This window comes from Mixophyes fleayi, chromosome 1 (genome assembly GCF_038048845.1).
Source record: "Mixophyes fleayi isolate aMixFle1 chromosome 1, aMixFle1.hap1, whole genome shotgun sequence".
Taxonomy (NCBI): Eukaryota; Metazoa; Chordata; class Amphibia; order Anura; family Limnodynastidae; genus Mixophyes; species Mixophyes fleayi.
In genome coordinates, this window is record NC_134402.1 from 198,460,027 (window position 1) to 198,480,994 (window position 20,968).

The 20,968-nt window shown below is 38.3% G+C and overlaps 1 protein-coding gene across 9 annotated transcripts in view; it reads left to right on the forward strand.

Annotated features, from left to right (window-relative positions):
• UNC13A (unc-13 homolog A) overlaps positions 1-20,968 on the forward strand; it is a 179,967-nt gene that overhangs the window by 48,099 nt on the left and 110,900 nt on the right. For all 9 annotated transcript variants that reach the window (XM_075204761.1, XM_075204754.1, XM_075204755.1 and 6 more), the window contains 8 exons: positions 3,157-3,241; positions 11,359-11,411; positions 11,922-12,000; positions 14,628-14,699; positions 14,796-15,015; positions 15,383-15,610; positions 18,968-19,109; positions 19,422-19,591. In XM_075204761.1, the coding sequence (XP_075060862.1) occupies positions 3,157-3,241; positions 11,359-11,411; positions 11,922-12,000; positions 14,628-14,699; positions 14,796-15,015; positions 15,383-15,610; positions 18,968-19,109; positions 19,422-19,591 (1,049 nt within the window). The remainder of the gene's footprint in view (positions 1-3,156; positions 3,242-11,358; positions 11,412-11,921; positions 12,001-14,627; positions 14,700-14,795; positions 15,016-15,382; positions 15,611-18,967; positions 19,110-19,421; positions 19,592-20,968) is intronic.

Below are 20,968 nucleotides of genomic sequence, written 5' to 3' on the forward strand. Positions count from 1 at the left end.
CAAATTATGCTATGTCTTTTCTATTTGTAATATCTAAACTAAAACTATATCTAAAACTATTGGTTGTGTCCATTTAACTCATAATTCATCTTGTCAGAAACTCCAATTATAGAGGTGTATGATACAGACTGCTGCCTGAAGTGGTTGTCTGGAGATGCTCCTCTTGTCCATTACTTGTTGTTCTTGTTCTCAGTTCAGAGGGGTGGTTGTGAAGTGGCGTATTGTTGGTGTTGCTGTGAGGGAAGTGATTATTTGGAGATGTTCCACATGTTAGGTATAAGTGTCCTTGTTCAGTGTATAACTCCTGGGGGTAAATGTATTAATCTGTGAGTTCTGCAACTCACTGATATTCCACGACTTTCACAGCTAAATTTAAAACGACAATGTCTTTAAGGGCAATTTTTTGCCCTTAAAGACATTGCCATTTTAAATTTAGCTGTCAAAGTTTCTGAATATCGGCAAGTTGCAGAACTCACAGATTAATACATTAACCCCCTGGAGTAGTTATTCTGTTGAAGAAGCAGAAGGGAGATAAATCACAGAATGTAAGTGGAGTTTTGAATCCCCCAAAAATGGTTTAAGTGGTAATGTTCTGTAAGCTCTTGTTTCAGACATTTATAGCTATTATGCCTATGTAGCTCTTTTGATTGTATAGCTCTTTGATATACATAACAAATTACATTTATAGTTATTTAGCTCTTTTGCCTTATTATGCTCTTATGTTTGTTTTATGAGCTTTTATTGCCTTTAGTCACTGGTAGTTTAAAGACAGGTGTTGAATTATATATTATGTTTACTGCATGTCACAGGCAACTCCACCTAATTGGAGCCATTGCATTTGAGATATAGGGGATAGTGTAGTGAGTGGGATGTTTGTAAACAAAAGTGGTAGTAGGGGTGATAGCTTTAAGGGCCCACTTTACTGCTAAGGTGGAGTGTGGGGTGGCTATATTGCAGTTGGGATGTGGTGTGCTTGTTGTCTGTGAGCCCAGCTTCACCACTGTGTAGGCTGTCAACCGGATATGTGTGTTCAGCTGGTCTCTTGAAGCTGTGGTGATAGCCGGAGCTGGGCATTGTTGTGTTATTCATGGTCCGTTATTGTATCTTGCAATATCCAATGTTTCGTTCTTAAGAAGGACTTTGTCAAGGAAACACTGTAAAAAAACAGTGCATCCCTAGCAAAGTCCACCTTAAGGATGAAAAACATTGGATACTGCGAGGTACAAGAATAACTGACCATGAACAACACAACATTGCCCAGCTCTGGCCAGCACCACAGCTTTAAGAGACTTTCTGTACATGCCCACTCTGCAACAAATCGCCTAGACAGTCTACATAGGGGTGAAGCTCAGCTCACAGACAACAAGCTCACCACATCTCACCTGTACTATAGACACCCTCCCTAGCTGCATAAACTTTGGCAGTAAATTGGACCTTTAAAATTACCACTCCCACTCCCACTTTTTTTTTACCTAACATCACACTTACAGTATAGATTCCCCTATACCTCATGTGCTCTCTTAAGGGCGCTTTCTACAGTCTGGTAGAGCTGACTGTGGCACACAGTAAACAGAATAAATATTCAGTTCATCACCTGCCTTTACACTACTATTGACTAAAGGCAATATGAGTTAATAAAACAAACACAAGAGCATAAGCAGGCAAAAGAGCTAAATTACTATAAATGCAAAAGAGCTATATATGCAAAAGAGCTATGAAACCAAAAGTGCTACATAGGCAAAAGAGCTATAACTGCCTGAAACATGAACTTGCACAACCACTTATACTGTTTTCTGGGGATCCAAAACTCCACCTACATTTTGTGACATAGCTGCCATCTGCTTATTCAACAGGATAAATTACTCCAGGAGCTATCTGGAAAAGGACACCTACACCTAACAAGAACAACATTTCCCAACAGCCACTTCCTTACGAGGCATCACCAATAATAAGCTACTCCAGGATCATTCCTCCAAACTGAGAACAGGAACACAAAATTACAAGACAAGAGGAGCATCACCACATCACTCTAAAAGCATACCAAGCAAGTGACGACCATCCACAACATCGCATCACTATTAGGTCATACCAGGTTGTGACACTTTCCATTTGTTTTACACCATTTTTGGACTATCACAGATATATTGCATTTACACAATTTTAAAATCATTTATTTAATGCATATTAACACTAACACCCGTGTGAGCTCAAAGGATTACAACAATGTGAAAAAACTAAGAATGGTTAAGGCTATCTGCAAACTTTAGTTGTAAGAAATAATGAAGAGATGGAATGTTGGAGCTCTGCTATATTTTCAAATTGAATTGATATGTGTCAGCTAATCTCAAGATCACAAACAGGTAGGTTATATATGACTTTAAATAGGATTCATGAAAAAATTAATGAGACAATGTATCAAGCAGTATTCCAATTATCTCTCCCAACCAAAGTTAACCTTAACACACCTTCTAACAAGCTTTAATTTCAACATTGCCTGCAGCATTCAAAAGCGTTGTGAAAGATGCCTGCTGTCCATACATCCATCCTGGTCTCATACCACCAACAAAAGACGATATCTCAAACATCTACTTTAATGGTTTTATTTTTTTTGTATTTCATGGTTATTTTGGTCCTATTCTATAAGTATATATAAGTAAGTATAAACATCTCCGCCTAACCACCAACCGCATATTGCTCTAATATTTCAGTGTATATCTGGAGGTGACCTTTATTCCAATGTAAAAGTGGTGGAAAAAAGCCTGTGATTGACAATGCAGACTTTTAGTAATTTTTGGTGTTCTCTTGCGAGTTTTGGGAACAAGGAGGCTTCCTCCTCCTTTACCAGACGTCAGAGGGGAAATCAGCATCACCAGTACCTACTCAGCTATTAGATATACACAATGGTTGTGCTCAGTGGCAGTAACAATTATAATAAGCCTTCAATTATAGCAGTAGTGTAATAATTCATATAATAGGAGCATTACAATTTAAGTTAAAATTAGGTGACAGATGTATTTTAATATTGTTTAACAATTGGGGATATAAATTTAAAAAAAAAGTATATTTCCCTTCTTTAAATTGTAACTGTATTGATATTGTAGCTTTATATGTTAGTCTTTTTGTCTGCCATCATAAGATGTATTACATGTTATCCAGTTACAGGGATGAGGGCTCCAGCATGTCGAGGGCTAAATCAAATTGGTTGAGAGCATTCAACAAGGTGCAGATGCAGTTGCAGGAGGTATGTATGAACCTGAAGGGCATAAAGACCCACTATTCACCAGCCTTAATCTTGTATAACAATCTTGTTTGTTTCCTAATGGCTCATGTTATGGAAAAGCTCAATGTTCAGTACAATGTAAAAATAATTGCAGGTGGTCCAAACAGGCACTGTTAATGTGATGTTACTCCACCTTCAATTGCAAGAGGGAGAAGCTAAGATTTGTTGAGTTTAATATGACATTGCTTTATGTTATTCCCATCACCATTTTTGTTACCCTCTCTGATTGGCATTTTTATGTTTTCATGTTTTCTTTTAGTTATTTTGTTTATTTTTATTTTGTGTGTCATTTTGTGATTTTTCCATTCAGAACGGCTCCCTCTCTCCGCCCCCTCCCTGCTCACACCCTCTTCCCAAACATCACTCTGTCCTACTGGCAGATTCCAGAGATATCCAGCGCAGGTAGGTGAGGAGTGAGTGACTTATCTCACGATGTTAAGCACTTTTTTAGAAGAAATACATTAGCACATTGACGTAGTATCAGTGGTGGAAATGGGTTAGTACACCGCCACGTCTCTACTGTCTTCATTGTAAAACTATGAAATTCCATTCACTTACATTTTCTGTACTGCCACTTCTAAATTTCCATACCGTCACCATTAAATTTCCACTGCGTAGTACTATAAAATTAAGAAGGATATACTAGTACTGGTATAAAAGTTTTATTTGTGGCAATCAGAGCATCAAAGCTATTAATGCCATGATTACTCACTAGCATATCTTGTTATACAGATAGAGATTTTGCTATACACAACTGATTTCTTTGCTAATACAGAACGTTACATGGAGTCAAAGACACTGTTTGGAGACTTTTGGAGCCTAATGGTTCAAGACAGAGGATATTGATAACAAGATTGCATATAGTAAAACCATTTAGGAAGCTACAGAAATGTAGTCTTGCAGCACCATTTACTTTTGTGACTGTTTTAAGGTAAACACATGGACCTATGCAACAAACTGGTCACATCTTCGGCGGTGCAAAAGTTTCCATTCTCTGATTAGTTTCCATCTCTAACTAAATGCAGATTTATTTATTTTATATTTCTCCAACATGCAAAAAATAGATCTTGGTTTGCAAATCAAAATATTTAGTGGGGGAAGTGTATTTATGATGATGTTCCATTTTTGGTGGGGGGCTGTTAAGATTTTTTATATTTACAAGTGGATTTGTAGATATATCCTGGGAGGGCTTAGGTTTATACTTATACTTTATATAGAAAAGCTAATTTCTAGGTGTAGTTATACCATTGTAATAAAGCATTGAAATATATGATAGTGACTGATGTAATGAAAGACAGTCCTTTAGTCCCCTCACTTTTATGACTTATTTAACACGTGAGTGAAGCTTTACTGTAGAGTTTTTTTAGGAGAAAATCTGAAAAACTAGTGGGGTTGTCCTGACACTAGAGAGCGCTTCATTGTGATAGTAGGTAAGACTTCGGGGGGTATGAAAGGTAGGACCTTGATATGTTAGTAGGCAGGACCTTCATGTGTTAGTAGGCAGGGCATTGATGTGATAGTAGGCAGGGCTTTGATGTGATAGTGGGCAGGATTTCAGTGCGATAATAGGCAGGACTTTGGGGTAATAGTGGGTAAGACCTTGATCTGTTAGTGGGCTCCGGCAGTGTGATAGTAAGTAGGACTTTGGGTGATAGGCAGATTCTTGATTTGTTAGTGGGCAGGACTTTTGGGTGATAGTAGGCAGGACATTTATAGAATTTTAGGCAGGACATTGATGTGATAGTAGGCAGGACTTAATTAAAGAATGAGGTGACTCTTTTATATAGACCCACTGCACCACATAAAAGGTGCAAGTGATTTTCATGGGGCAGTTTGCAAAAACATAAAGTGGGTGTGCACCTATGTATGCATGAGACAAACAAATAGGAACAATGAGTGATGGCTGTTTGTCTTTATTGCTTCTTATTCTTAAATTACCTCCATTGGCAGACTAAACTGCTTGTTAAGGAAACTTTTACATGTATGATTATTACAGGTCATAATTTTGTAATAGATGAACTTATACTTTAGTGACTCTCTGTCTGTGGAATAGTGTGACTTTTATCACGTCAGAAATGTTTCCCTCCAAGACTACTACTAGGGCCAGCGCATGCTTTGTGCCCTAAGCACCCCCTCTTCCTTCGTCTGCTACCCCACACATGCTTCTTACTTAGGGTAGCGTGAGGGAGGGGTAGCATCTTCTATTCTTGGGAATGTAGTGTAGAATGTGACATCACAGCCAAATGCTATACCCTGACCCATTAAAAACATGATGGAGTAGCAGCCAGCAACATTACAGGTAAAAAGCTGCCAGTTGCTCTCCTCCATGTCAGCTGCTCAGTGTGGGGGCGCCCAGTTGAATGTCAAGACACATTATGTCATTATGTCTTTTGGTGTTTTAAGCACCCTCTACACCCTGGCACCATAGACAACTCCTTGGTTCATCTAGTAGTAAATCCTGCCCTGACTATTACATATTAAGAACAAGATGCACAATGGTTATCTTTATGTATTTTGTTTTGGCTCTAGAATTACACTAAAGGATCCATTTAGCAATAGGAGAAAATCCCTAGATCCTGGGAAAAACTAGAGTTATCAAATCCCCCTGATTGCTAAGGAGAAATGTCGGCTATCGCCAGTGGTAGCCTTCACCAGGACCTTAAGCATTATATGGGGAAGCCTCTTTATCAAGGACAGCAGCTGTACTCAGGATGCTATTAGTCAGTGGACAGGGCAAGAAAAAATGCTTTATTATTAAAATAAAATGAATAAAGTTATTTTAGATTTTTTTTTTTACACATTATTTGTCCGGAACACAATCCCAGCATCCCTGACTTTCCTGTATGGGATTATACACAATTCCAGCACTCAATCTTTCACCCACCTATCACACAGATTATTGATTTGCTGAATCACCCCCAAACAGTGCTCACACCCAGGGTCGGACTGGCCCGCCGGTGGACCGGACTATCCACCGGTAGGCCCCGACCCTGAATCACTCCCCTCTTCGTTGGTGGGGGGAGCTAGAAACTTTAATAGTAAAAAAAACAAAAAAAAAACCTCACGTGACCGCAGCGCCGGCTCCGTTCGCACTGAATGCCGGGCGTGATGACGTCACGCCCGACGTTCAGTGAGGAGCGCCGGCAAGACAGAGGAGAAGAAAAGGAAGAAGCAGATAGAAAAGGTAAGTGATAGAGGAGCATGGAACAGAAATAGGAGTATGGAACAGAAATAGGAGTATGGAACAGAGAAGGGGGAACATGGAACAGAGAAGGGGGAGCATGGAACAGAGAAGGGGGAGCATGGAACAGAAATAGGAGTATGGAACAGAAATAGAAACATGGAACAGAGAAGGGGGAACATGGAACAGAGAAGGGGGAACATGGAACAGAGAAGGGGGAACATGGAACAGAGAAGGGGGAACATGGAACAGAGAAGGAGGAGCATGGAACAGAGAAGGGGGAGTATGGAACAGAAATAGGAGTGTGGAAAAGACATAGAAGTATGGAACAGAGAAGGAGGAACATGGAACAGAAATAGGAGTATGAAATAGGAGTATGGAACAGAGAAGGGGGAACATGGAACAGAGAAGGGGGAGCATGGAACAGAAATAGAAGTATGGAACAGAGAAGGGGGAACATGGAAAAGAGAAGGGGGAACATGGAAAAGAGAAGGGGGAACATGGAACAGAGAAGGAGGAGCATGGAACAGAGAAGGAGGAGCATGGAACAGAGAAGGGGGAGCATGGAACAGAAATAGGAGTATGGAACAGAAATAGAAGTATGGAACAGAGAAGGGGGAGCATGAAACAGAGAAGGGGGAGCATGGAACAGAGAAGGGGAAGCATGGAACAGAAATAGAAGTATGGAACAGAAATAGAAGTATGGAACAGAGAAGGGGGAACATGGAACAGAGAAGGGGGAGCATGGAACAGAGAAGGGGGAGCATGGAACAGAGAAGGGGGAGCATGGAACAGAAAGAGGAGCATGGCAGAGTGAAGGGGGAGCATGGCAGAGTGAAGGGGGAGCACAGACAGTATGGCAGTGTGTGAAGGGGAGCCAGGAGAAGGGTGGAGCAAAAGCAGCATGGAGAGTGCAGTGTGATTATAAGGAGGCACATCATGGTGATGAAGGGGCGCAGTAATGTGTGTGTGATGGCACAACGGGCTTGTGGCAATGTAATGTGTGTGTGGTAGGTGGTGGCAAATAATGGGTGCTATTTTCTTTGTAGGGTGAAGATGGGGCAATTTAATTTTATAGTGGGGACTATTAATTTAAGATGGGGTGGTTTGGGCTCTATTAATTGAATGTGGGGCTGAGTTTAGGGAGCATGAGGCATATTTATTAAATGTGAATATGAATTATTTAATGGCAGTGACGGTTGCAGGAAATAGGTATATTTATTATATGTAAATGTGATTAATTTATTGCAGGGGCTGTCTGTTGGGAGGGAAATAGGTTTATTAAATGGGAATACTATTACTTTTATGTTGGGGCTGGAGGAAGTCCTAAGTATTAAATGTGGGTCCTATTGATTTAACGCCGGGACTGGTTGGAATTTTCTAAATGTACCCATTATTTTTTCCAAATAGGACCCCTCAACATTCCAGGATCCAGACAAGCCGCAGCTAAAGAAACCAGCAGCCACAGGTGGTGACAAGAACAGGTAGGACAGTCTGTCAAATGTTCTGAGTCTAGTGCAGGCTTGGCTAACCTGTAGCACTCCAGGTTTTGTGAAACTACAAGTCCCAGCATACCCTTCCAGCAATAGGCTGCTATATATTGGTAAAGCATGCTGAGGCTTGTAGTTTCACAACACCTGGAGTGCCACAGGTTAGTCAAGCCTGGTCTAGTGGGATAATCCGGATTTTTGGTGACTGTTCTGCCCAATCTAAGGTGCAGATCAAGACTGTACTCTTTATACACACTGCATTCTTTATATACTACACTATTGTGCTAGCTGTCCTTTGTGGGCTGACCACTCCCCCTCTAGTGTCTGGTCTCGCCTCTTTGATGGTTGGCCACAATCCCTCTGGTGGGCCCCTAGCGTTGCTGTCGCCTGGTGGGCCCTTCATGCCCCAGTCCGACACTGCTCACACCTATATACACTATATATAGTATGATCTGCCACCACCTATTGAATAAGGGCAATAGGATTCCGATATACTGTCACACACTGGCACAAACTATGCTCCTTGTTACAGAGAGGTTAGCAATGCACACACCAGCATTCAAAGGGTTACCATGGTCAAAAAATATTCTTCAAGGCTAATTGATTCGTTAGAGTATCAAGGAGAAAACTTATTAGATTTTAGATTTAATATACAAAGGTACAGGGCATTTGGATATAATAAAAATAGAATATATAACAAACAACATACAAAAAAATAAATGCAATACGCTTATAAAAACAAATGGGATGAAACAACAGAAAATAAAAACTTACATCTGATAATCTGTATGCTTGGGTCAAGGCAGAATGAAATAGATAGTCCTTCAATTAGATTGAGACCCCAAGAGCTGACCATCTGCTTTTTCCCACACAGGGTTTTTAAGCAGGCTTAATTGGGCGGGCATAAAGAGGGGCAGTGTATATGCTTATGTGGGGGAGTAGTTTGTCCAGAGATAATCCAAAAGTTTTGACCTTCCATAACTTTTCATGGACATATCCCAGAGACATAATTCTTCAATATACCAGTCAAAGCCTCCCACACATTTACATATCAAACATGATGAAATTACAACAATATCAAATATCAGTCTGAAAGATGTGACAATTGTAGTTTTCCTTTACAGTTGGTATCAATACGTCACAACCCTTTTGCAGTTTATGCCCCTATGTACAGATTGGCACACTGATATCCGAAAATATGAAATATGAAGGCATGTTTTTTGATGTTAATGTTTCCTATATTTTCTATTGACCTAAATGGTTCCTCTAGCATATAGCATTCCTTATTTTCCACCTTACACCTAATGGTTACTTTGTTTTTAGAATGCCTTAACTAGACAGTCTCATCTAAATAGGAAATGGTATGCAGGATCAAAGTGTATGCATGGCTGTGATCTGTATATGTTTAAGGGAATTTCCTGACAGAATGTCTGTGCATTATCTAATTACCTAATTACCTGGACTCACCAAATGTTTTCAAACTCATTTATTGGAGGATAAATCATTGCAATCCTATTTGTCAGTTAAATTTTGTATTTGGACTCTCACCCTGACAGCACATGACCACAGACGGGCCTGGTGAGCGGTAAGACTCCTCTTACTGCTGCCAGCTGGTATAGCTGAGCGTTACTTAGCTGTGGCCTTTGACATGTTTTATTAAATTGAAGAATTTCTGTGATAAGAAATCTTCATAATGGTGGGGTCTTGTTTAAAAAGAATCTAAATCATGTTTCTAAATCACCAGCCCCACACAATCATCTATATCTTTAAAAAAAGATATTATGAAATAAGAAAAAGTGTGTATTTATAGCTTGTCATTTCACAACTCACTAATTATATATGCTATAATGTACCCCTAACTACAAATAAGAATATTAAAAGCCACTGAGGAGTACAATGATTATATTAAGACAAAAGGCTGCGGTGACTTCTAATATCTGTAATAATTTAGATCAGCTAGAAGTATATTGTAAAAAAAAAACCTTTATCAAAGCATATACAATTAAACATCGTTAGCTACCAATGTAGCTGCTGGGAAATAGGTTATTTACTATATTTGCGACATTCAAATCATGTAAATTATACAAATATTATTTACAGACACTGTCCATTCAAATGAATTATAGGCTTATTAACATCTTCACTACACTGCTCAGATGCTCCTATCTAGGTGTGTTTTGTCTTTGCTGATAATTGTACATCGTGTTGCAATGTATCTGTGTAGAAGCATGAATCATCATAATATATTTGGAAGACAACACATATCTTTTCTTCATAGTACACTTTCACAGTCAATCATTTGGCATGTGTGGGCAGACAAGTGCCAATGACTCTTCAGTAAATATAGTCACACACTACATACTTCATATTCATCCTTCTCCTCCATCAATTCCTTTTCAGTTTGCACATTTTTAATTATCTTTACTCCCCTTACTTTGTACCACGTATATTCCCTTGACTTATTATATTAAGTATTTTATAAATGCAGTGTGAGCATAAAATATCCTGTTTAAATTACAAGGAAATTAGGAGATGACTTTGTACGGTCATGGAATTACTTAATGATTTCTAAACTATTTCTAATCTAGTGTATAGGATATAGTATGCCATATACAAATTATTTGGTTGCACTATATCCTTACTGTTATGTATAAATTTGAATTATTTTATCACACTGTATTTGCACTTTTCCGAACTATTGGAACTGTTAGTTGCATCTCCACTGTGGGTTATTATTTACAAATGGTAGTATTATTGTAAAAGTATTAGTTCTGTTTTAAGGTTGACATTTTTTAAAATGCGTTGTTATCAAAGTTGTCATTTTAGGCTCCAATATGCTTCATGCAGTATACATCAACAACCTTAGAGAAGGTAGTTTTGTATAGTAAAATCACAGCATTATCTCAAGTGTCCTTATTTCTGACCATTTCCAATACCTTCCACTTTTGTATTGTGACTTTAGATCTTTAATATAATTCTATAATGCATTTCAGATGTAATCGACCTCTAATGTGTCTGTGTCATATTATTCAGCACAAGCTCTTGTCTAGGCTATGTATTATGTACATGTTTGAACATCTATTTTGCCAATCTACCAGTGGTAAACTCATGGGTTTGATCCTATTATCCTTCAGTGTCAGCCATGTTTGTAATCGAATTATCACTTTGCAATTTTATTTTCTGTCACATTCAAGTGGTGCCTGTTATATAACATGCTGACAAAAATTATGTTGGTAGATATTTTGTGTATTTGTCATTAATAGCACATTTATTTGTGAGGTCTATTCATTTGAAGTAAATTGTGTTGGATTTTCAGTAATTGTGCAAGGGCATTCTCTGTGATTTTGTCCATAGAAATATTTTGTATAACACTTTTACACTTCTACTTATGTTTGTTTTTCTCTCAGGCCAGAGGCGAAGGTAGTGGTGACATGTCAAAGTCTCTGTGGTTTAAAGATGGGTATGTGCAATGGTGTCCTATTATCTCCCTCTATTCTAGTTTGTAAATGTACAGTAAGATCAGTATGTAGAAGTATTCAAATCTGAGACTATGTGACGAATATATGTTTTCCGATTAATTATGTCTTGTCAAACTTTCAATTCAGAATTCCCAAAATTATTTGAAATCACTAAACCAATTAAATTCATATAATCCAATGAATCTTGAAAACTCTTAATTTCTACCCTCCTTCTACACTGCGACATTGCCTTCAGCTCTGGGAAAATTGAAGCCAAATATATTAAAAAAGTACTTTGCTACAAATATGGACTGCATAAGTATAATTATCCATTCTTGCCTTTCCAGATAATACAGTCATAATTCAAGTAAAAAAAACTGCTTGCAGTCACAACCTTAGGGCCCCTGTAAGCAGCTTTCTGCCACATTCTTCTACCAATCGTGTACATACAAGTTTGTTTGTTCCGTCTAACTCAATATTATTTACACTCATTCTATTTCCTTCTCTCTAAGGCCTGCTGGTGGTCTCATAATTATTGACAGTATGCCAGACATACGGAAAAGAAAACCCATACCTCTGGTCAGCGACTTGGTGAGTAAGTCTCCAGAGAGGAGTGACATCCTTAGAAGATACATAGGGAGTTGGATGCAAGTGCAATTGCATATCATAATTGTGCGCATCACATTATATTTGCACTGTCCATGAGCACAAATTTCGCCAGTGTTTTGAGATGCACATATCTTTGTGGCCCCTTGCACTCTGAGAGGCAAATTATGGGTTTTCATGTACAAGTTCAGCTTAGTAAGGGCGTGTGGTGTGTAAGTTAAACATGACCCTTTGAGATGTGTCTTATTTTGCATATATCTTTGAAATACTTTTGGTACAAAGTGTAAGTTCTGTACGTACACAAGAAAGGTGCAGTTTTTTAGTTGTTGATAATGATTGATGCATATTTGTTCAAGACCCATCTGTACGCTAGATTTAAAGTTGCACGTACCTTAAGAGGCATAAAACTCAGACCAATACAGACAAAGAAGCATGAGTATGCAGGCATATGTTAGCCCATACGCAAATGGGCTCAACTCTAAATTACCTCTTTTGTATCTTTCTATTCATGCATTTACATTCATTATTCTCTAACTGTCATTTTGTTTCATGCTTCTGTAACGTGTGAAGGCAATGGTAAGTATGATTTAGCATATATGTTTACCCCACCTCAAATATGCATTAAAACAAAATGTATACCCAAGGTCTCTAAATTTGTGTATGGGTACTAATTATCAATTGCGGGCAAATATAACCTACCACCACTGTTATTACTATGAAAAAAGCAAACATCTCACTATGAATTTATATTTTCTGATATAATGTATATCACCAGGAGTAAAGTTCAGTAGACAGTAGTCAGTCCTACAGATTCAAATAACTACAAAAATCCACAGTAGTGGATTTGTTCATCTTTGTTTTTTCTAACAGTAGATAGTTATTTCTTCCACAACATTCCAGTTTATCTGACTCTCATAGTAATTAATTTTAGAAGATTTTACCTTATGTGTATTATATGAAAATTAGTCTGTTGCACAACATGAAGGAAAATCTATTATCTCTGTACATCTTATTTTATTATATAGAAATTATTTCATCAAGGTAACGTAGGAATGGTTCTGTGACATCGATGAACACATCTTGCTGTAACGTGTCCCCCAGAATTGTGTTCAAATGTTTGTGACTATCTTACTGGATAGAGAAATTGAGTTTTATGGTTTGTCTGTGCCTTGGTGTCACTTACCCATATTATGGCTTTACACAGGCAGTGAAATTGCCATTCTGTTCAAACTAACAATTAGTGTGTATACTTACACGATGAACGACAGTCATTCGAAGTACCGATTGTCATTTTATTTGGTTGCTTGTTCTGCTTAATATTCTCGTTCCAATCACCTTCTGATCCTGCAGTGTGTATGCACTCTGCCAGAATTGGAAGGACAATTCAGCAGACTTCACCTGTCACAGGGTTCCTGCAGGGAAGACGAGGATGCTGTTTAACAAACTATTACTGTAGGTGCAAAATTTGCACTAAAACACAGCAACCAGTCAGACACTTATTTCACTGTCTAACCTAAACTAGACAAATAAACGGTAATTGCTTACTGATTGCAAATTTTGCACCTATAAACAGTTTTCATAAAAAAGCCAATAAGCATTGTAGTTAAACAATAGCTGAAGATTTGCACTATGATGGGACTTATTTAATGGAGGTACATGACTTATTCAACTTCAAATCTTGGTGTTGAGTTCATTTTGCAAGATAAATACTCATTGTTTCAGCAGATATTCTAGAACTAGCAGTTTCTAGAGTCCCCTATTATCTTCTCAGTAGACTCATATTGTAAACAAGTTAACCCGTGCATGATACTCATGCATTCTAGTCAAATCAAGCTACTTAAGGTGTTAAAAAGGTTCTTGTCATGCATTTGGGTCATATCCCAGGCCTCCTCAGGGGAAGAGCGTTACTTCCCGACGCAAGCGCCCTTTTTTAACGTGGTTTTGTCCACATGTCACCACCGCATCATTTTTCTCCATCACCTCATCCTTCATCTTTATCGCCACATCTATCCAGATGTCTATCCAGACACAGGGATCTCTCTCAGCGGTCCTGAGTATCACACTCCTCTCGCTCTGTCACCCCCGGCAACCACCAACCACTCCCCACTGTCACCCCCGGCAACCACCAACCACTCCCAACTGTCACTTCTCCTTCAAGAAATATATATATTTTTTTTTACAATCTTTATAAACACTTTTAACAATTAACAAATTAAATTAACAAATTAAAAACATCTTAGTATACCAAATTTCAGCCCTTTCTGAGTTTTTTTCCCCACACACACTAAGAATTTAGTAGGTCAGTGTATAACTCCGCCCAGCAGGTGGCGCTGCAGCTTGGGTTTTTTTTTTTCCACACACAGACACACGCCACTAGGCTTTTATATAGTAGATCCTAGATTCTAATGGTTTTTTTTCAGTTCGCACATCTACATTGTTTCAATGTATACCTTAGTTATTGTATATTATATTCTCTGAAGTTGTAAAATATCTTGTTGTTTATGTAATTTAATTTTATAGGTAGGTTTAAGTACTGTTGAAGCTTTATTGTTTGATCTAATGTATTTTCCTCCTGATCACAATATTAACTATTTCCTATTTTCCCTTCTTAGTCCTTGGTCCAATCCCGCAAAGCAGGTATAACATCTGCACTTGCAACAAGCACTTTAAATAATGAAGAGCTAGTAAGTACCACAGCTAAATGCTAAATAAAATGTTTACATTTAAATAAAGTAAATTTCCTTTATTCTAACTTCAATGACAACTTGTGGCATTTCCAGAAAAACCATGTTTACAAGAAGGCCCTTCAAGCTTTAATCTACCCAATCTCCAGCACTACTCCTCACAACTTCGAAGTGTGGACTGCCACAACCCCCACCTACTGTTATGAGTGCGAAGGCCTCTTGTGGGGCATTGCCCGACAGGGTATGCGTTGTACAGAATGTGGAGTCAAGTGCCATGAAAAATGTCAGGACCTCTTGAATGCCGACTGTCTCCAAAGTAAGCTCTGTTTTGTGTGTACTTTATGTGCTAGGTACACACTGTAAATTACATCTGTACTCTTCACGATATCATGGGGAATTGTCTGTTGATAATATACACTTGTATTAACTGTCTGGCATTGATTGCAAATACTCAGTTATTTCATTCTCTATTAACTGTCCATCACAAGATTTGACTCCTATAACAATCCATTAGAGAACCTTGTCTATCTTGCTTCATTTAATGAGGTTTTTTTTAGAATGAATCATTAACAGTTAACTAGTTCACATGTGGTTATGTCAAGAGGTCTCTTAAAAACCTTAACGATATCTCTGATTGTATTGTTATAAAAGTTAGTGACATTTCATTCTGTTTTTCCCAACAGGGGCAGCTGAGAAGAGCTCCAAGCATGGGGCAGAAGATCGCACTCATAATATTATCATGGTTCTTAAGGATCGCATGAAAATCCGTGAGAGGAACAAGCCAGAGATCTTTGAGCTGATCCAGGAAGTTTTTGGAGTTCTCAAAGCTACACATGCTCATCAAATCAAGGCTGTGAAACAGAGTGTACTGGATGGTACCTCCAAGTGGTCTGCAAAGATCAGCATCACTGGTAATTACGGGATGTTAAGTGTAGGAAGCGCAATAGTTAGGTTGCAACATACTTGTATACAAAGCATAGAAGATAAGGGTAGGTAAATGGGAGGACTAAATTTAACAGGTGTAGACAGAAATACTATTGATTCATGCATGTGACCTCCTATATCCTACAGTCATTTTACTTAACTCAAAATTTCAGTGTCACAAAGCAATGATGATGTCCTATAGATAACTTATCCCAGTAAAGTTGATAAGACTGTCTTTCAAGTATTGACATTATGAATATAGAAGAACTAGATTAATGTATGTAGCAACATGTGGAATTGAAAATACAGTTAAATATGGGAGTTTAAACTGTTAAATGATTAAACACTTTGCCAAGAGTGAATTGAAAGGGTTAATAGGTTTTCATAAGCCATTAATTTCACTAAACCTGGCAAATGCAATTCTATTTTATAACTTAAGTGCAAATCCAAGTAAGAGTTCTGAGCTGCATAAGGTTTTTCATTTTCCTGCAAATAGTTTGAAAAGTGCATTTGTTTTTTGTGGTAAGTGCATCAATTCTCTGTAGTTAGTTGTAGTTAACTAATACTTAGTACTTTCTTTATTGTAAATAAATAGCAGTCAGATTGTGTTCCATGATTGGTCATGCCACTCAGTATACAACTTGTGCTAAGTATGGACTTCAGGAAGGACCGTTTAAGGATGTCTGCTGCGGTGCAAGATGTGAGCAAGTTGCTTATTGGATGCTCAGATTCTGCGTTTAAATGAGCAAATGGCAACGCTGAGGTCCATTGACATGAGAGGAGTTTTCTACTCTCTGACCAAATGGAGTGCAGACATGGGAGAGCAGATTTCAGGTAGGTAACTAGGTAACAATTAGAAGAATGGGTAGAGGAAGAAGTGTGGGAGAAGTTAGTCCTGATGTGAAATTCCCCAATAAATGTATCAGGTTGGCTAATAGAGATGAGAAGAAGCATTGCTGCAGCAGAATATTTCCACTGGCAATCAGGTGAATGACTTCCAGTACAAATGGGAACAGGAGGGTAATGCAGTCCAGACAGGTGCTGGAGGTAGGGGATTCAGTTATTAGGATAGATAGGGGAATCTAGTCATAGTACATGTTGTTACCAATGAATAAGTTAAATATAGACCACTGGTCCTTACAAAATTAATCCAGGAATTAGGCTTAAGCAAGGATCTTTAAGTTAATATTTCCTGAAATGTGCCACACCTGAAAAACAGTGGGGATTTGAGAGGTAAACAAGTGGTTAGTTAGCAGGAAGAATGTGTTTGATTGTAAGAAAACTGGAACAATTTAGCCTTTGGCTATAGGCTGCAAACCATATTATGCCATACAGTAGTGCCCCAAATCATATTATTGCCACACAGTAGTGCCCCCAATTCATATTATGCCATACAGTAGTGCCCAAAAATCATACTATGCCACAATAGTGCCCCCAAATCATATTATGCCACAGAGTGAACATAGTAACACCACTAAATTATATTTGTATAAACTGTGAGTTTATATAAATATTCAATAGGAATAATTATGGACTATACAGCATCCTCCCCCCCCCCCCTGTTTTTCTGTGTGGGATCCTTTCTCTCCTACCCCCCCCCACCTTGTTGTTTTTCTGTGTGGCATCCTTTCTCCCCCCCCCCCCCCAGTTTTTCTGTGTGGCATCCCTTCTCCCCCCCCAACCCCCGTTTTAGTGCAGCAGGACCCGGATGCAAGCAGTCATGTGATCTGGTGGCTGGTTCCTGTGGAGAAGCCAGCCACCAGGTTGTCAGTGTCTGTGCACTGGCTGCCCGGGACCGGCCCATCTGACCATCGGCCCTTCTGGCATTTGCCAGAAGTGCCAGATGAAAGGCTGTATAGTAGGTACAGGCTGCGCCTCAACCCGTACAGTGCAGCTGTGTTGGGGAGAAGATAGAAGGCTGGAGGAGATTTTAAACTTGGAGATTGGTAGGAGGGTGAACATATGTAGAGTGTACAAGATCATGTACACAGGTAAAAGGGCCTATTCAGAGGAAATTGAGAGGAGAAGTAGGGAGAGAGCTTAAAAGAGGATATAAGGAGGCGCATAAACTTAAGTGGTATTAAAAATATAAAATGTATGGTAAAAAACGCTAAAAGTCTTCCAAACAAAATAGGTGAACTATAATGGTGTTGGAAGAGAATTATGATATATTGGCATTACTGAGGCCTAGCTCGATGAAAGTCTTGACTGGGCAGTGAATTTCAAAGGATATAGCATGTTTATGGGTATAGGAGAGAGTTGGGGTTTGGCTATATATGAAAAACTTGTTTAATACATGAAAAGAGAAAAAGTAAAGTACTAGTTTGGATTTGCTACGATAACTAGAATAGATACTATAACAGATATTATATCTAATGTACAAGTGAGGGGGCATTTAGGGAATAGGGATCAAAACATGTTACGGCTTGACTTGAGCGTAAATAAAATAAAATTTTAAAAAATGTATTGATTTTGAGCTACAGAAACTAGAAGGTCAACATGTATCATCTAAGCTTGTAGACTTGAAAAGAGTATTCTCAAATAAAAGCATGAGACCCAAATGGAAAACACCACTGTAAATACATACTATATGGCAACACAATTTGTAGAAATAAAAACTAACCAATAAGAAAGCATTGGAAGTAATAAGGGAAAAAAGAAGACTTCTATTGTTAAAACTAGAAGTGGATGAAAGTGAATTATAGAAATGCATGAATGTAGCAAAATATGTAAAAGGGGCATAAATGCATGTGGTTCAACTATAGCATTAGCATTGTATAAGTTAGACCACATCTTGAATATGGGATACAGTTTTGGCCACCACTTTGTAATCTAGGCATAGAAGAATGTGGGAGGGTTCAGAGAAAGGAGACCTTATTAATAAAGAGAAAGAAAGGGAGGTTAGAAAAAACAGGTTTATTTGCTTTGGAATAAAAGCACCTTAGAGGGGATATGTATGCCCCTATCTCAGGTCAATACAAAGCTTTCTCTTTCAATTTCCATAACTAGGACCATACAGAGGAGAATGGTACTTTACCCTAATTGTGGTTAAATGTAAACACATGAGCAAATGAGTGCAAGAAATGGTATTTGTAGTTTTAATAAGTAGAAATTAATGATCACAGGGAATTTATCCGGAAGCCATTTTTGGAGCCAAAAGGGCATTTTCTATCCCCTTGTTAGGCATAATTGATAACTGTTGCACTAGTGGTTTTGTTTTTCTTTCTCTGGATCAACACAATTAGAATTTATGAATGTTAAACTTGATAAATTTGTGACTTTGGTCAATGTTACTGTTACAATATAAGTAAAAGTGACATACTGTAACTTTTATTGTGTCGCAGTGGTGTGTGCACAGGGTCTACAGGCCAAGGATAAGACGGGCTCCAGTGATCCCTATGTTACTGTACAGGTTGGAAAAACAAAGAAAAGAACCAAAACCATCTATGGAAACCTTAACCCTGTATGGGAGGAGAATTTTCACTTGTGAGTGTGTGGTACAACAATCTTTTATTTTTATTGTATGGCTTTTGCTGTTGTCACAGAAGGGAAGAGTATATTCAATCATTGTTTGCTACAGAAAATTACATATATTCAATTTGTTACTATGAGGGGAAAGAGCCTTCACTTGTGTGACACCCATGTAAACAGTATTCTGTTTTGACTGTACATCACAAGAAGATGTGGGACATGAGGGGTTGTATCATTTTTAGAGAAAGTGGACAATGTGGAGTGAATATATTTACACTGGATTGTGATGCATTGGAATGGTGGATTTACAGTGCATTTCATCTACAGTGAGTGTCACAACTCTTCAGATCGTATCAAAGTTCGTGTATGGGATGAGGATGATGACATAAAATCAAGAGTGAAGCAGAGATTCAAACGTGAATCTGATGATTTTTTGGGACAAACTATCATTGAAGTACGGACCCTGAGTGGAGAGATGGACGTATGGTACAATCTAGGTAAGGAAATCTTGTGATAATTATGAAGCATTTCATTTGAGAGTGAGGAAGACAAAATAATTGGTACACAGGATACAAGTTGGAAACACACAAAAGATTTCACATATAATTTCTAAATTTAAAAAATGTTTTAAAAACATGTACAGGTAAAAGCTCTCCAATCCTGAAATTCATTATCAAGAGAGTTCAGAAAGCCAGAAATCAAAAATTCTAAATAGTTGCTGTTTTTTAGCAAATAATGCCATACACACAGATTGTTAGTCAACTCTTTACAAGATTACTGTTATAAGTATACTCTAAAAAATTACAGATTTCTGAAAAGTTTTACTTCAAGCCTAAAAATAGGGATAATTTTTTTTAAAGTAACTAAGAAAACAAGTCCCAAGCATTTCTGGTATACAGTTTGTTTCCGATACTTTTGTATGGATTGTGGCAAGAGCCCGCTACTGCTGAAGCACATGCGACCAACTTCTTCTTTTTATGCAGCTTTATTGTCATGATGGTTAAAATGTATTTGACACCGTATGACTTTCACAGCAATTGTGGAGACCCTAAACGCTAGCTAGACATAGACCAGCTCTCTAAAGACCAGCCAGCTTTCCCAGTGTTGGTCTCAGTGAACAAATGACACAATCAAGCTTTTATACATGATACTCCTCCCCCAGCCTTAGCTTGATGGGCAGGTGACACACCCACCTTCTCTTTAAAAGGAAACGCCGATCACTGGCTCTGTTTGCACTAACAGACACACCCTGTCTGTTTGCTGAGAGGAAGGAGCTTTCAAATCATGTAAGTTAACCAAACTTTAAACTACACATAAGCCTTTACCTGGTTTAACCTCAATCTAGGCGCCAATGTTTTATTCTGCTTGTATGCTTTCTCTGCATCTTGTCAGATAAATGCCTCCCTTTGTTACAGGATATTTGATTCTTTTTACACATTTCTATCAGATGACAGAGTTTATACCTCAATTTATAGCTACAGTCAGAAGTGTTTAGGTTGTGAGGAAACGGGGTGCTACTGGACTGAGAAATTTGTATTCATCACCCGTTTCTCACGGTTTAATGTACTTTTTAATCCTTGACCCAGTCTAAGTATATACACCAGAGCATCGGTGTATTATGTATATTAATATTTTAAGTTATTGGGTACATTTTGCCCTTGCTATTACTTGCAATATTGTATGTAGTATAAATGTAAAGAATATTGTCATACTTTGTTAAAATAACAGGACAGCAGCAGTCATTTTGCTTGTGTTAGCTAATGCATACTTGCCTACTTTCAGTAGGCGACATCCGGGAGAGGGGCATGACTAATGGGCGGGAGCAAAATGACGTTTTGTCGGGGGGACAGGGCCAAAATGACGCGATTCTTGGT